At 42.3% G+C, this 15635-nt stretch overlaps 1 protein-coding gene across 1 annotated transcript in view; it reads right to left on the reverse strand.

Moving 5' to 3' along the window:
• The window catches only part of LOC146504810 (uncharacterized), a 39722-nt gene extending 36661 nt beyond the window's left edge, over window positions 1-3061 (reverse strand). The window contains exon 1 of the mRNA XM_085182178.1: window positions 2751-3061. Within this exon, the coding sequence (XP_085038304.1) occupies window positions 2751-2826 (76 nt within the window). The 5' untranslated portion in view covers window positions 2827-3061. The remainder of the gene's footprint in view (window positions 1-2750) is intronic.
• Between the last annotated feature and the right edge of the window lie 12574 nt (window positions 3062-15635).

The following is a 15635-nucleotide window of genomic DNA, read 5'->3' on the forward strand; positions in this document are numbered from 1 at the left end:
AGAGCCTGAGAATTTATTTCCATAAACAAGTAGCAGAAAAGACGAAACCATCAGAGCGATTAAACTCTGTACAGCAGCTTGTCTCAATAATCCTGTGCAGCGGACGTCTGTTCATGTGAACAGCCCGCACACAAAAATGGGCGAGTGTAATTACACACTAAAGCCACGTCAGCCATGTGAACAGACTTCTGGCCATTGTGATCCAATCGCCATCCATCCCTAAAGTGCTCTCTGTGCAGTAATAGTCAGCTGGACAGGTGTCGCCGTGATCCAGCTGTCCTCATGCTGGCCAAACAACACAAACAGCTATTTTATCCTGTAATTTACAGCAGTCTCTGTAGTGTCTGTGCTTTCTAAACCCAGCAACATATTATTACAGACAGTCCACCAACGCTGCCCCCACCCAAATTCATTCTGAAGCTCGTCTCTGTCTGAAGACATCCTTCAGCTGTTTCCATCATGTTTATTCACATTCCACTGAGTTTTCAATCAAGCGAGTACTTAAAAAGTCTGAGTTGAGGACTAATGCTGTTAAAGTAGAGGAAGCAGGCCTGTTGCCTTCTCCTGATGCCTAAACGTTCACACCTTAATAACAAAGCTCTGAGCCGCCTCGGAGGCAGAGGGAACTAGAAACATCCTGTCTCCGGACCCTCACGCACTGTTTGATGATAAAATGTAGTCACTGGATTCAAGTGCACCCAAGTGGCATCAAGACCTTAGTTAATGTTGAATTGTGAGTATGGTTTAATGATTATTGTTAAAGGATCTAATCAGTTGTTCCATCTAAGAACAGAAATGCAAAAGCAACAGTTGGGTGATGGTGCTCTTATGGACATGTTTGCAAAATGAAAAATAACAAAAACTTTGGCATCTCAGAATCATTTGTTTCATTACGATAACAAATAAACTTCTGCAGTTTGTGTTTAATCTGTTTTTTTAAACCCAAACTGTAATAATAATAATACAAATGTTTAATGTGAGCAGTTATCTGGAAATCATTTTAAGCAGCTCTGGTGACATCATGTGTTTTTTTGTCTGCTGGACATTTTTCAACCTGTAATAATGATGATATGATAATAACCTCAGCTGTTTCTGTCATGTGTGATGTCAGTAACCAGGTGAGGACGCTAAACTGTGATTTTGTTTATATGGTACTTAAAGTTTCCAGTAAAAATGATTTTTAAAATGAAGATAATATTTATTTCTAAATAGAAAAAACATGACAAAAGTATACTGTATGTGTGCAACGTGCCGTTAAGCAAAAGTATCATAAATGGAAGAAATACAAACTGTGAATGTGGCTCCAAAGACGATCATCATACATCCTGAAGTTACTTTCTTTTTTTCTCCCCATGAAATCACCTTCAAACTGCACACGCTCTTATAAAAGGTGGTTTTCCAGTTTTACTTTTCGTATAGATGTTGACTAAACCTTCTGGTTTGTGCCCTCTGGCTGTCTCTTAATGCAGAGATTTTTTTAAAACAACACAAACATATGGAAAGCCTTTGGGCTTAGCTGTTGGTTTAGTTGGCCTCTGACAACACGAGGTCATAAACAGGCTGCGACAGGCCTGCTATTTTTACAGCCCTGCTGTGGTGTGTGTTTGTCAGGGTCACTGTGGGTGGTTGAACTGACCACTTATCACCTGGAGCTGCAGAAGAAGAGGCTTAGGTGGAGCAGCCAAGCATCTTTTGTTGTTTTAGGAAGGCTGGTCTTCTGGGCTTAGAGGAATATTATCAGTGTCTTTTTGTCTACGACACATCCATCAGGTCTAATTTCATGCTTCCTGTTAGGGACGTGGAGAAGTCATCAAATTCTTGTCTGGATCTCGATCAATTTCATGAAAACTGGTGATTGTCTTTAGTCATTAAATCTTGATGAAACGGTTTATTCTGAATAAATTATGACAAATAAGCAGTTTTTTCCTGGAGTTGTTCAACCGACTAAAGCATCACAAACAAAAACAAGGAAACTGACATTGCCTTTATATTTTACGTACACAGAGCAGATAACAAAGTCAAGCATCGAGCCCTTCAGTGCTTCCAGCTCATTGATCGGGACCTAAAACAGCGTCCCCAGTCACAGCGCTTTCTTATTGTCTAAAGCAATGTTGTTTTCAATAGAACATTTCTAAATGTGTTGTCTTATTATTACAGTTAGACTCGAGTAATAAAAAGAATATTTGCATAACAAAGTTTCACAACAGGAATTCCACTGCAGTTTATCTGCTGTGAGGGCAGGAAATCAAGCTAGTAGCATATGTTACTTTGTATCTGCCTCCTACACTGAGCTCATACTGAAACAGGAGGCACAGCTGGGGTCCCTGTTATGTTTCCTGACCACGGTGCCATCCATCCGTGCTACTCGGTCTTCTAGTCTTTATCAAAGTCAGCGGGGCCCCGTCTTATCAAAAACCATTAAGATAAGACAAGAATGTGCAGGAGCTCTCAAGCCAGAACTGCTTCTATCAGTCTCTCCCATTCTTGGTGCTGTCTTTGTGTTGATGCAATTAGTGGCTGTCCTTTAACTGATGATTAAATGGTTACAAACTGGAAGCTTGCTAGTAGTTGCACAAGTACCACAAACAAAAACACGGAAACTGACATCAGCTTTTAATTTTATAGAACAATAATTCACACATCTGCTGCTCAAGATTCAAGAACAGCTGAGAAACAAAAGGACATCAGTGTGTGAACAACGACATTTCTAAGGCTTCAGGACTTTATGAGAGGAAAAAAGGAGACTTTACCTTTCCTCCAAGGGCCCATGATGGAAAATGACTTCTGCCAGCTGATGACAAGTGCAGCCTTTTTTTTCACACTCATCTTGTCGTAGCAAAATTTGAATTTCAGAAAACTTAAATGTTTCAGAGAGGAAAGATGAAAGAAAAGGTCCTCAGAGATTCTTCGTGATGGATTCTGCCTTGAAGATCAGCTGTGGGAAAGGTGTCTGTTGTTGGAGGAGCTTGCACAGAGGCTGCCCTCCACAGCGGAGTCATGATTCCTGTGTGCCTTTGCTGTGGTGCTTGAGTGAGTAGAAGCAGCTCCTCAGGCTGAGGAGGGGCTGGGCTCAGGCATTCACAGTCAGGAGGAGGAGTGGTGGAAGCCAGAGGGGGAATGGCCACGAGACATCAACTACAAAGCAATGTTCGATGAGTGAAGTGCTGCCAGTATGCACACAGTAGTAACAAAAACAAATATGAGCAATGAGAAGTGTTTATAATGCAGTCGTACTCTCATTATGTTCTTTTCTCAGCAATGGATGAAAGTTAATTACTTCGATTTTGTAAAAAGTGTAACTTGTTTCCTTTAAAGGAGTCCAAAGATAAAACACGTTAGTTTAGACTGTGGAGGCTGTTTCTCCCAATCACAGCCCTCGAGATCACACGATCCCCCCCAGGAGGACGATATAGCCCCACAAGGGATTCCAGGATTATATATTAAGTTATATAAGCCCTTTTAATACGCTTAAATAACCAATTAAATCATCACTCTATATGCATTTTTTCAATTCAATTTTATTTATATTGCGCCAAATCACAACAACAGTCGCCTCACGGCGCTTGCATCCATTCACTTTCCTATTTGTGGGTGAGTGCCCTCGAGCGTCCCACACAGCGACTATAAAACAGTTCTGCTGATTGATATTAACATGTCGATGCTAACAATGACAGACTCAACCTTAATTATTTAGACTCAGCTTGCTTTTTTCAAAATGTAGTCCAAAACAATCCACACACATTCAAGGTTGAATAATTCATGATGCAGACGCTGCCTGTGACTGCAGACAGGACTCAGAGGCACTTTATCTGTAGGGATTTTAATCACGTCTCACTGGACTCCACTTTGCCTGCTTCCACCAGTTTGTGAACTGTCCACTAGGAATAACAGGACAACTGATCTACTGTATGCTAATGTAAGGGATGCATACAGAGTCACACCTCTACCCCCACTCTGAAAGTCAGACCATAACGTTGTTTAGCCACAGTACACCCCTCTGCTTCACCACACTGTATCGGGAAATACAGAGAGACTGCTTTGAATCTGCTGACTGGGATGTGCTGCTGGATCCACGTGATAAGGACAACGAAGGGATCTGTCTGACTGACTACATGAATATCTGTGTGGATGAGGTCTCCTCTGTCAAGACAGCATGTTTTTCTAATAAAAACCCGGATAACACAGGTGGTGAAGGGTGTCCTCAACAGGAAGAAGGTGACCTTCAGAATAAATGACAGGTCAGTTATCAGCGGTAGGTGAAGCAGTGCCTGTAGGTGGCACTATAGGACACGTGGAGGAGAGGCTACCTGGATCGGCAGCCGTCTCACAGAAAGACCACATCAGGCTGAAGGACATCAAGTCTTACACTCAGCAGCACTGGTGCACCTCGGGTCACGGTGCTGGCCCCTCTTCTCTCCACCTTATACACTTCAGACTTCTGCTCAGTGATGTGTCATGGTCAGAAATTTGCAGATGACACAGGCATCATGTATTAGGAATGGCAGAGAAGATGAGAACAGAAATCTGGTGAGCCAGAGGAGCCTCCTACAGCTCAACACCTCAAAGAGCAAGCAGTTTATCGTAAACTACGGGAAGTCCAGACCATGCCAAGGACCAGTTTAGTTTTTATTCTTCCTACATTGTTTGTGTGGGTGACTATGAAAACGCCTGTGTTTCTGTCACAAATGTACTTGATAATGAGGGTGGGAAGCTGCAGCAATGCCCCCAGAAGCGTGGAGGCAGACAGAGGTGGAAACACGACAGCCTTCTTGTTGCATGTTGAAGCTCGACTTGAACCTCGTTAAGATCTGACCATGCAAAATATGATTTTTTTATTATTTTTTTTTACCATTTTTCAAGTACTCTTAAACTTTTGATCAGGACTTTATTGGGTTCTGAAGTTTGGAGTTAATGCAAGGAATCGAGAAGAAGACTCATTTTGCAGGTGGAGGCCGTGAGGCTCTGGGGAGGGCAACTGAGTGAGTGTCTGGGAATGTGGTTCCAACCTGGTTTTCCTGATATTACAGAGGAGGCAGGAGGAGGAGGCAGGAGGAGGAGGCAGGAGGACAGGCAGCGTCCAGGTAATTGAGCTGCAGGGGAGTTAAGCAGTGACTTAAGTGAGATGGGTGACAAACTGGCAGAGAATAGATGACTGCGCTGGTCTTAAATACAGACTTGCTGACTGTTGTCAGTGGATGACAGGTGAGTATGGTAGGTGAGGAACCAGGGCTCCACAAGTAAACACAGGAAGGCAGTGGAAAAACACCAGATGCCCACTGTGATCCTAAAAAGTTGTGTAGATTAGAGAAATCCAAATTAAATTCAAACTTCTTTACCCAGTTTTTCTTTTCAAAGTCATTAAACGTGTGTGCTGTGCAATCATTCCACCCTGAAAAAAGAACATTTCAGAGAAATCATTTAAAACACAAAGTAAACTTTGCTCATTCTGACCACAAATTTCACGTAAAAAAGATTGTTGTTGAAAAAACACATGCTTAAGTTTGCAAGACCAATGATAGTTTAAAATTCTTCAAAACACTGGAAGGAACTGGTATAAAGTCAGGGTGGTCACAGGGAGGGAGAAAACATTTTAACAACCTTCCAGTATGACCCTCCCTATCACTTGCTCTAATTGCTCTAAATTGGGTTATCCATGGGGTAGTCAGCTTGTAAGACCTTTTATGTCCATCCACTAATTGTTACCCTGAGGAGATCTCTCTTATTTCATTTGTCAGATACGATCACGGATGTTGGCTCTTTCCTTTTGCCCTCCAAACGTCAGAAGGAAAAGCAGAAACAACATTAACTGTGACGGGACGCTCATCACAGTTCACACATCCGTGTGTGTGTGTGTGTGTTTATTAGGCCTAGCTCTAGAAAGGTATATTGGTTGGTTAATACCAAAACTATTCTAAGGCAGCTGTAAACTAATTACATTTATTAAGACTAATACGAGCCACAGTGTTGAGACTGAGAGTGTTACTGTAGTGTTACTGTAGTGTCACTGTAGTGTTACTGTAGTTTTACTGTAGTGTCACTGTAGTGTCACTGTAGTGTTACTGTAGTTTTACTGTAGTGTCGCTGTAGTGTTACTGTAGTTTTACTGTAGTGTCACTGTAGTGTTACTGTAGTTTTACTGTAGTGTCGCTGTAGTGTTACTGTAGTTTTACTGTAGTGTCACTGTAGTGTTACTGTAGTGTTACTGTAGTGCTACTGTAGAGTCACTGTAGAGTCACTGTAGTGTCACTGTAGTGTTACTGTAGTGTCACTGTAGTGCTACTGTAGTGTCACTGTAGAGTCACTGTAGAGTCACTGTAGTGTCACTGTAGTGTTACTGTAGTGTCACTGTAGTGCTACTGTAGTGTCACTGTAGTGTTACTGTAAAGTCACTGTAGTGTCACTGTAGTGTTACTGTAGAGTCACTGTAGTGTCACTGTAGTGTTACTGTAGTGTCACTGTAGAGTCACTGTAGTGTCACTGTAGTGTTACTGTAGTGCTACTGTAGTGTCACTGTAGAGTCACTGTAGTGTCACTGTAGTGTTACTGTAGTGTTACTGTAGTGTCACTGTAGTGTCACTGTAGTGTTACTGTAGTGTCACTGTAGAGTCACTGTAGTGTTACTGTAGTGTCACTGTAGTGTTACTGTAGTGCTACTGTAGTGTTACTGTAGAGTCACTGTAGAGTCACTGTAGTGTCACTGTAGTGTTACTGTAGTGTAACTGTAGTGTCACTGTAGTGTTACTGTAGTGCTACTGTAGTGTCACTGTAGAGTCACTGTAGTGTCACTGTAGTGTTACTGTAGTGCTACTGTAGTGTCACTGTAGAGTCACTGTAGTGTTACTGTAGTGTCACTGTAGTGTCACTGTAGTGCTACTGTAGTGTCACTGTAGAGTCACTGTAGTGTCACTGTAGTGTTACTGTAGTGTTACTGTAGTGCTACTGTAGTGTCACTGTAGTGTTACTGTAGTGTTACTGTAGTGTCACTGTAGAGTCACTGTAGTGTTACTGTAGTGCTACTGTAGTGTCACTGTAGAGTCACTGTAGTGTTACTGTAGTGCTACTGTAGTGTCACTGTAGTGTTACTGTAGTGCTACTGTAGTGTCACTGTAGTGTTACTGTAGTGCTACTGTAGAGTCACTGTAGAGTCACTGTAGTGTCACTGTAGTGTTACTGTAGAGTCACTGTAGTGTCACTGTAGTGTCACTGTAGTGTTACTGTAGTGCTACTGTAGAGTCAGTGTAGAGTCACTGTAGTGTTACTGTAGTGTCACTGTAGTGTCACTGTAGTGTTACTGTAGTGCTACTGTAGTCACTGTAGTGTCACTGTAGTGTTACTGTAGTGTCACTGTAGTGTCACTGTAGAGTCACTGTAGTGTTGCTGTAGTGTTACTGTAGTGTCACTGTAGAGTCACTGTAGTGTTACTGTAGTGTCACTGTAGTGTCACTGTAGTGTTACTGTAGTGCTACTGTAGTGTCACTGTAGAGTCACTGTAGTGTTACTGTAGTGTAACTGTAGTGTCACTGTAGTGTTACTGTAGTGCTACTGTAGTGTCACTGTAGAGTCACTGTAGTGTCACTGTAGTGTTACTGTAGTGCTACTGTAGTGTCACTGTAGAGTCACTGTAGTGTTACTGTAGTGTCACTGTAGTGCTACTGTAGTGCTACTGTAGAGTCACTGTAGAGTCACTGTAGTGTCACTGTAGTGTTACTGTAGAGTCACTGTAGTGTTACTGTAGTGTCACTGTAGTGTCACTGTAGTGTTACTGTAGTGCTACTGTAGAGTCACTGTAGAGTCACTGTAGTGTTACTGTAGTGTCACTGTAGTGTCACTGTAGTGTTACTGTAGTGCTACTGTAGAGTCACTGTAGTGTCACTGTAGTGTTACTGTAGTGTTACTGTAGTGTCACTGTAGTGTCACTGTAGAGTCACTGTAGTGTTACTGTAGTGTTACTGTAGTGTCACTGTAGAGTCACTGTAGTGTTACTGTAGTGTCACTGTAGTGTCACTGTAGTGTTACTGTAGTGCTACTGTAGTGTCACTGTAGAGTCACTGTAGTGTTACTGTAGTGTAACTGTAGTGTCACTGTAGTGTTACTGTAGTGCTACTGTAGTGTCACTGTAGAGTCACTGTAGTGTCACTGTAGTGTTACTGTAGTGCTACTGTAGTGTCACTGTAGAGTCACTGTAGTGTTACTGTAGTGTCACTGTAGTGCTACTGTAGTGTCACTGTAGAGTCACTGTAGTGTCACTGTAGTGTTACTGTAGTGTCACTGTAGTGTTACTGTAGTGCTACTGTAGTGTCACTGTAGTGTTACTGTAGTGTTACTGTAGAGTCACTGTAGTGTTACTGTAGTGCTACTGTAGTGTCACTGTAGAGTCACTGTAGTGTCACTGTAGTGTCACTGTAGTCTTACTGTAGTTTTACTGTAGTGTCGCTGTAGTGTTACTGTAGTTTTACTGTAGTGTCACTGTAGTGTTACTGTAGTTTTACTGTAGTGTCGCTGTAGTGTTACTGTAGTTTTACTGTAGTGTCACTGTAGTGTTACTGTAGTGTCACTGTAGTGTTACTGTAGTGCTACTGTAGTGTCACTGTAGTGTCACTGTAGTGTTACTGTAGTGTCACTGTAGTGTTACTGTAGTGTTACTGTAGTGCTACTGTAGTGTCACTGTAGAGTCACTGTAGAGTCACTGTAGTGTTACTGTAGTGCTACTGTAGTGTCACTGTAGTGTTACTGTAGTGCTACTGTAGAGTCACTGTAGTGTCACTGTAGTGTTACTGTAGAGTCACTGTAGTGTTACTGTAGTGTCACTGTAGTGTCACTGTAGTGTTACTGTAGTGCTACTGTAGAGTCACTGTAGAGTCACTGTAGTGTTACTGTAGTGTCACTGTAGTGTCACTGTAGTGTTACTGTAGTGCTACTGTAGAGTCACTGTAGTGTCACTGTAGTGTTACTGTAGTGTTACTGTAGTGTCACTGTAGTGTCACTGTAGAGTCACTGTAGTGTTACTGTAGTGTCACTGTAGAGTCACTGTAGTGTTACTGTAGTGTCACTGTAGTGTCACTGTAGTGCTACTGTAGTGCTACTGTAGTGTCACTGTAGAGTCACTGTAGTGTTACTGTAGTGTAACTGTAGTGTCACTGTAGTGTTACTGTAGTGCTACTGTAGTGTCACTGTAGAGTCACTGTAGTGTCACTGTAGTGTTACTGTAGTGCTACTGTAGTGTCACTGTAGAGTCACTGTAGTGTTACTGTAGTGTCACTGTAGTGTCACTGTAGTGTTACTGTAGTGCTATTGTAGTGTCACTGTAGAGTCACTGTAGTGTTACTGTAGTGTAACTGTAGTGTCACTGTAGTGTTACTGTAGTGCTACTGTAGTGTCACTGTAGAGTCACTGTAGTGTCACTGTAGTGTTACTGTAGTGCTACTGTAGTGTCACTGTAGAGTCACTGTAGTGTTACTGTAGTGTCACTGTAGTGCTACTGTAGTGTCACTGTAGAGTCACTGTAGTGTTACTGTAGTGTCACTGTAGTGTTACTGTAGTGCTACTGTAGTGTCACTGTAGTGTTACTGTAGTGTTACTGTAGTGTCACTGTAGAGTCACTGTAGTGTTACTGTAGTGCTACTGTAGTGTCACTGTAGAGTCACTGTAGTGTCACTGTAGTGTCACTGTAGTTTTACTGTTGTTTTACTGTAGTGTCGCTGTAGTGTTACTGTAGTTTTACTGTAGTGTTACTGTAGTTTTACTGTAGTGTCGCTGTAGTGTTACTGTAGTTTTACTGTAGTGTCACTGTAGTGTTACTGTAGTGTCACTGTAGTGTTACTGTAGTGCTACTGTAGTGTCACTGTAGTGTCACTGTAGTGTTACTGTAGTGTCACTGTAGTGTTACTGTAGTGCTACTGTAGTGTCACTGTAGAGTCACTGTAGAGTCACTGTAGTGTCACTGTAGTGTTACTGTAGTGTCACTGTAGTGCTACTGTAGTGTCACTGTAGTGTTACTGTAAAGTCACTGTAGTGTCACTGTAGTGTTACTGTAGAGTCACTGTAGTGTCACTGTAGTGTTACTGTAGTGTCACTGTAGAGTCACTGTAGTGTCACTGTAGTGTTACTGTAGTGTCACTGTAGTGTCACTGTAGTGTTACTGTAGTGTCACTGTAGAGTCACTGTAGTGTTACTGTAGTGTCACTGTAGTGTTACTGTAGTGCTACTGTAGTGTTACTGTAGAGTCACTGTAGAGTCACTGTAGTGTCACTGTAGTGTTACTGTAGTGTAACTGTAGTGTCACTGTAGTGTTACTGTAGTGCTACTGTAGTGTCACTGTAGAGTCACTGTAGTGTCACTGTAGTGTTACTGTAGTGCTACTGTAGTGTCACTGTAGAGTCACTGTAGTGTTACTGTAGTGTCACTGTAGTGTCACTGTAGTGCTACTGTAGTGTTACTGTAGAGTCACTGTAGTGTCACTGTAGTGTTACTGTAGTGTCACTGTAGTGTTACTGTAGTGCTACTGTAGTGTCACTGTAGTGTTACTGTAGTGTCACTGTAGAGTCACTGTAGTGTTACTGTAGTGCTACTGTAGTGTCACTGTAGAGTCACTGTAGTGTTACTGTAGTGCTACTGTAGTGTCACTGTAGTGTTACTGTAGTGCTACTGTAGTGTCACTGTAGTGTTACTGTAGTGCTACTGTAGAGTCACTGTAGAGTCACTGTAGTGTCACTGTAGTGTTACTGTAGAGTCACTGTAGTGTTACTGTAGTGTCACTGTAGTGTTACTGTAGTGTTACTGTAGTGCTACTGTAGTGTCACTGTAGAGTCACTGTAGTGTTACTGTAGTGTAACTGTAGTGTCACTGTAGTGTTACTGTAGTGCTACTGTAGTGTCACTGTAGAGTCACTGTAGTGTTACTGTAGTGCTACTGTAGTGTCACTGTAGTGTTACTGTAGTGCTACTGTAGTGTTACTGTAGAGTCACTGTAGTGTTACTGTAGTGTTACTGTAGTGTCACTGTAGTGTTACTGTAGTGCTACTGTAGTGTCACTGTAGTGTCACTGTAGTGCTACTGTAGTGTCACTGTAGAGTCACTGTAGTGTCACTGTAGTGTTACTGTAGTGTCACTGTAGAGTCACTGTAGAGTTACTGTAGTGTTACTGTAGTGTCACTGCAGTGTCACTGTAGTGTTACTGTAGTGTCACTGTAGTGTTACTGTAGTGCTACTGTAGTGTCACTGTAGAGTCACTGTAGTGTCACTGTAGTGTTACTGTAGTGTCACTGTAGTGTTACTGTAGTGCTACTGTAGTGTCACTGTAGTGCTACTGTAGTGTCACTGTAGAGTCACTGTAGTGTCACTGTAGTGTTACTGTAGTGTCACTGTAGAGTCACTGTAGTGTTACTGTAGTGTCACTGTAGTGTCACTGTAGTGTTACTGTAGTGTCACTGTAGTGTTACTGTAGTGCTACTGTAGTGTCACTGTAGTGTTACTGTAGTGCTACTGTAGTGTCACTGTAGAGTCACTGTAGTGTCACTGTAGTGTTACTGTAGAGTCACTGTAGTGTTACTGTAGTGTTACTGTAGTGTCACTGTAGTGTTACTGTAGTGCTACTGTAGTGTCACTGTAGTGTCACTGTAGTGCTACTGTAGTGTCACTGTAGAGTCACTGTAGTGTCACTGTAGTGTTACTGTAGTGTCACTGTAGAGTCACTGTAGAGTTACTGTAGTGTTACTGTAGTGTCACTGCAGTGTCACTGTAGTGTTACTGTAGTGTCACTGTAGTGTTACTGTAGTGCTACTGTAGTGTCACTGTAGAGTCACTGTAGTGTCACTGTAGTGTTACTGTAGTGTCACTGTAGTGTTACTGTAGTGCTACTGTAGTGCTACTGTAGTGTCACTGTAGAGTCACTGTAGTGTTACTGTAGTGTAACTGTAGTGTCACTGTAGTGTTACTGTAGTGCTACTGTAGTGTCACTGTAGAGTCACTGTAGTGTCACTGTAGTGTTACTGTAGTGCTACTGTAGTGTCACTGTAGAGTCACTGTAGTGTTACTGTAGTGTCACTGTAGTGTCACTGTAGTGTTACTGTAGTGCTATTGTAGTGTCACTGTAGAGTCACTGTAGTGTTACTGTAGTGTAACTGTAGTGTCACTGTAGTGTTACTGTAGTGCTACTGTAGTGTCACTGTAGAGTCACTGTAGTGTCACTGTAGTGTTACTGTAGTGCTACTGTAGTGTCACTGTAGAGTCACTGTAGTGTTACTGTAGTGTCACTGTAGTGCTACTGTAGTGTCACTGTAGAGTCACTGTAGTGTTACTGTAGTGTCACTGTAGTGTTACTGTAGTGCTACTGTAGTGTCACTGTAGTGTTACTGTAGTGTTACTGTAGTGTCACTGTAGAGTCACTGTAGTGTTACTGTAGTGCTACTGTAGTGTCACTGTAGAGTCACTGTAGTGTCACTGTAGTGTCACTGTAGTTTTACTGTTGTTTTACTGTAGTGTCGCTGTAGTGTTACTGTAGTTTTACTGTAGTGTTACTGTAGTTTTACTGTAGTGTCGCTGTAGTGTTACTGTAGTTTTACTGTAGTGTCACTGTAGTGTTACTGTAGTGTCACTGTAGTGTTACTGTAGTGCTACTGTAGTGTCACTGTAGTGTCACTGTAGTGTTACTGTAGTGTCACTGTAGTGTTACTGTAGTGCTACTGTAGTGTCACTGTAGAGTCACTGTAGAGTCACTGTAGTGTCACTGTAGTGTTACTGTAGTGTCACTGTAGTGCTACTGTAGTGTCACTGTAGTGTTACTGTAAAGTCACTGTAGTGTCACTGTAGTGTTACTGTAGAGTCACTGTAGTGTCACTGTAGTGTTACTGTAGTGTCACTGTAGAGTCACTGTAGTGTCACTGTAGTGTTACTGTAGTGTCACTGTAGTGTCACTGTAGTGTTACTGTAGTGTCACTGTAGAGTCACTGTAGTGTTACTGTAGTGTCACTGTAGTGTTACTGTAGTGCTACTGTAGTGTTACTGTAGAGTCACTGTAGAGTCACTGTAGTGTCACTGTAGTGTTACTGTAGTGTAACTGTAGTGTCACTGTAGTGTTACTGTAGTGCTACTGTAGTGTCACTGTAGAGTCACTGTAGTGTCACTGTAGTGTTACTGTAGTGCTACTGTAGTGTCACTGTAGAGTCACTGTAGTGTTACTGTAGTGTCACTGTAGTGTCACTGTAGTGCTACTGTAGTGTTACTGTAGAGTCACTGTAGTGTCACTGTAGTGTTACTGTAGTGTCACTGTAGTGTTACTGTAGTGCTACTGTAGTGTCACTGTAGTGTTACTGTAGTGTCACTGTAGAGTCACTGTAGTGTTACTGTAGTGCTACTGTAGTGTCACTGTAGAGTCACTGTAGTGTTACTGTAGTGCTACTGTAGTGTCACTGTAGTGTTACTGTAGTGCTACTGTAGTGTCACTGTAGTGTTACTGTAGTGCTACTGTAGAGTCACTGTAGAGTCACTGTAGTGTCACTGTAGTGTTACTGTAGAGTCACTGTAGTGTTACTGTAGTGTCACTGTAGTGTTACTGTAGTGTTACTGTAGTGCTACTGTAGTGTCACTGTAGAGTCACTGTAGTGTTACTGTAGTGTAACTGTAGTGTCACTGTAGTGTTACTGTAGTGCTACTGTAGTGTCACTGTAGAGTCACTGTAGTGTTACTGTAGTGCTACTGTAGTGTCACTGTAGTGTTACTGTAGTGCTACTGTAGTGTTACTGTAGAGTCACTGTAGTGTTACTGTAGTGTTACTGTAGTGTCACTGTAGTGTTACTGTAGTGCTACTGTAGTGTCACTGTAGTGTCACTGTAGTGCTACTGTAGTGTCACTGTAGAGTCACTGTAGTGTCACTGTAGTGTTACTGTAGTGTCACTGTAGAGTCACTGTAGAGTTACTGTAGTGTTACTGTAGTGTCACTGCAGTGTCACTGTAGTGTTACTGTAGTGTCACTGTAGTGTTACTGTAGTGCTACTGTAGTGTCACTGTAGAGTCACTGTAGTGTCACTGTAGTGTTACTGTAGTGTCACTGTAGTGTTACTGTAGTGCTACTGTAGTGTCACTGTAGTGCTACTGTAGTGTCACTGTAGAGTCACTGTAGTGTCACTGTAGTGTTACTGTAGTGTCACTGTAGAGTCACTGTAGTGTTACTGTAGTGTCACTGTAGTGTCACTGTAGTGTTACTGTAGTGTCACTGTAGTGTTACTGTAGTGCTACTGTAGTGTCACTGTAGTGTTACTGTAGTGCTACTGTAGTGTCACTGTAGAGTCACTGTAGTGTCACTGTAGTGTTACTGTAGAGTCACTGTAGTGTTACTGTAGTGTTACTGTAGTGTCACTGTAGTGTTACTGTAGTGCTACTGTAGTGTCACTGTAGTGTCACTGTAGTGCTACTGTAGTGTCACTGTAGAGTCACTGTAGTGTCACTGTAGTGTTACTGTAGTGTCACTGTAGAGTCACTGTAGAGTTACTGTAGTGTTACTGTAGTGTCACTGCAGTGTCACTGTAGTGTTACTGTAGTGTCACTGTAGTGTTACTGTAGTGCTACTGTAGTGTCACTGTAGAGTCACTGTAGTGTCACTGTAGTGTTACTGTAGTGTCACTGTAGTGTTACTGTAGTGCTACTGTAGTGTCACTGTAGTGCTACTGTAGTGTCACTGTAGAGTCACTGTAGTGTCACTGTAGTGTTACTGTAGTGTCACTGTAGAGTCACTGTAGTGTTACTGTAGTGTCACTGTAGTGTCACTGTAGTGTTACTGTAGTGTCACTGTAGTGTTACTGTAGTGCTACTGTAGTGTCACTGTAGTGTTACTGTAGTGCTACTGTAGTGTCACTGTAGAGTCACTGTAGTGTCACTGTAGTGTTACTGTAGTGCTACTGTAGTGTCACTGTAGTGCTACTGTAGTGTCACTGTAGTGCTACTGTAGTGTCACTGTAGTGTTACTGTAGTGCTACTGTAGTGTCACTGTAGTGTTACTGTAGTGTTACTGTAGTGTCACTGTAGAGTCACTGTAGTGTTACTGTAGTGCTACTGTAGTGTCACTGTAGAGTCACTGTAGTTTTACTGTAGTGCTACTGTAGTGTCACTGTAGTGTTACTGTAGTGCTACTGTAGTGTCACTGTAGTGTTACTGTAGTGCTACTGTAGTGTTACTGTAGAGTCACTGTAGTGTTACTGTAGTGCTACTGTAGTGTCACTGTAGTGTCACTGTAGTGCTACTGTAGTGTTACTGTAGTGTCACTGTAGAGTCACTGTAGAGTTACTGTAGTGTTACTGTAGTGTCACTGCAGTGTCACTGTAGTGTTACTGTAGTGTTACTGTAGTGCTACTGTAGTGTCACTGTAGTGCTACTGTAGTGTCACTGTAGAGTCACTGTAGTGTCACTGTAGTGTTACTGTAGTGTCACTGTAGAGTCACTGTAGTGTTACTGTAGTGTCACTGTAGTGTTACTGTAGTGTCACTGTAGTGTTACTGTAGAGTCACTGTAGTGTCACTGTAGTGTCACTAAGGATGGGTATCGTTTAGGTTTTATCTGATACCGGTGCCAAACCGGTACTTTTGAAACGGTGCCGGTGCTTAAACGGTGCTCGAACCGGTGCTTAAAGAATGGAGAACACAAGCT

This window comes from Neolamprologus multifasciatus, chromosome 13, assembly GCF_963576455.1.
Source record: "Neolamprologus multifasciatus chromosome 13, fNeoMul1.2, whole genome shotgun sequence".
NCBI lineage: Eukaryota > Metazoa > Chordata > Actinopteri > Cichliformes > Cichlidae > Neolamprologus > Neolamprologus multifasciatus.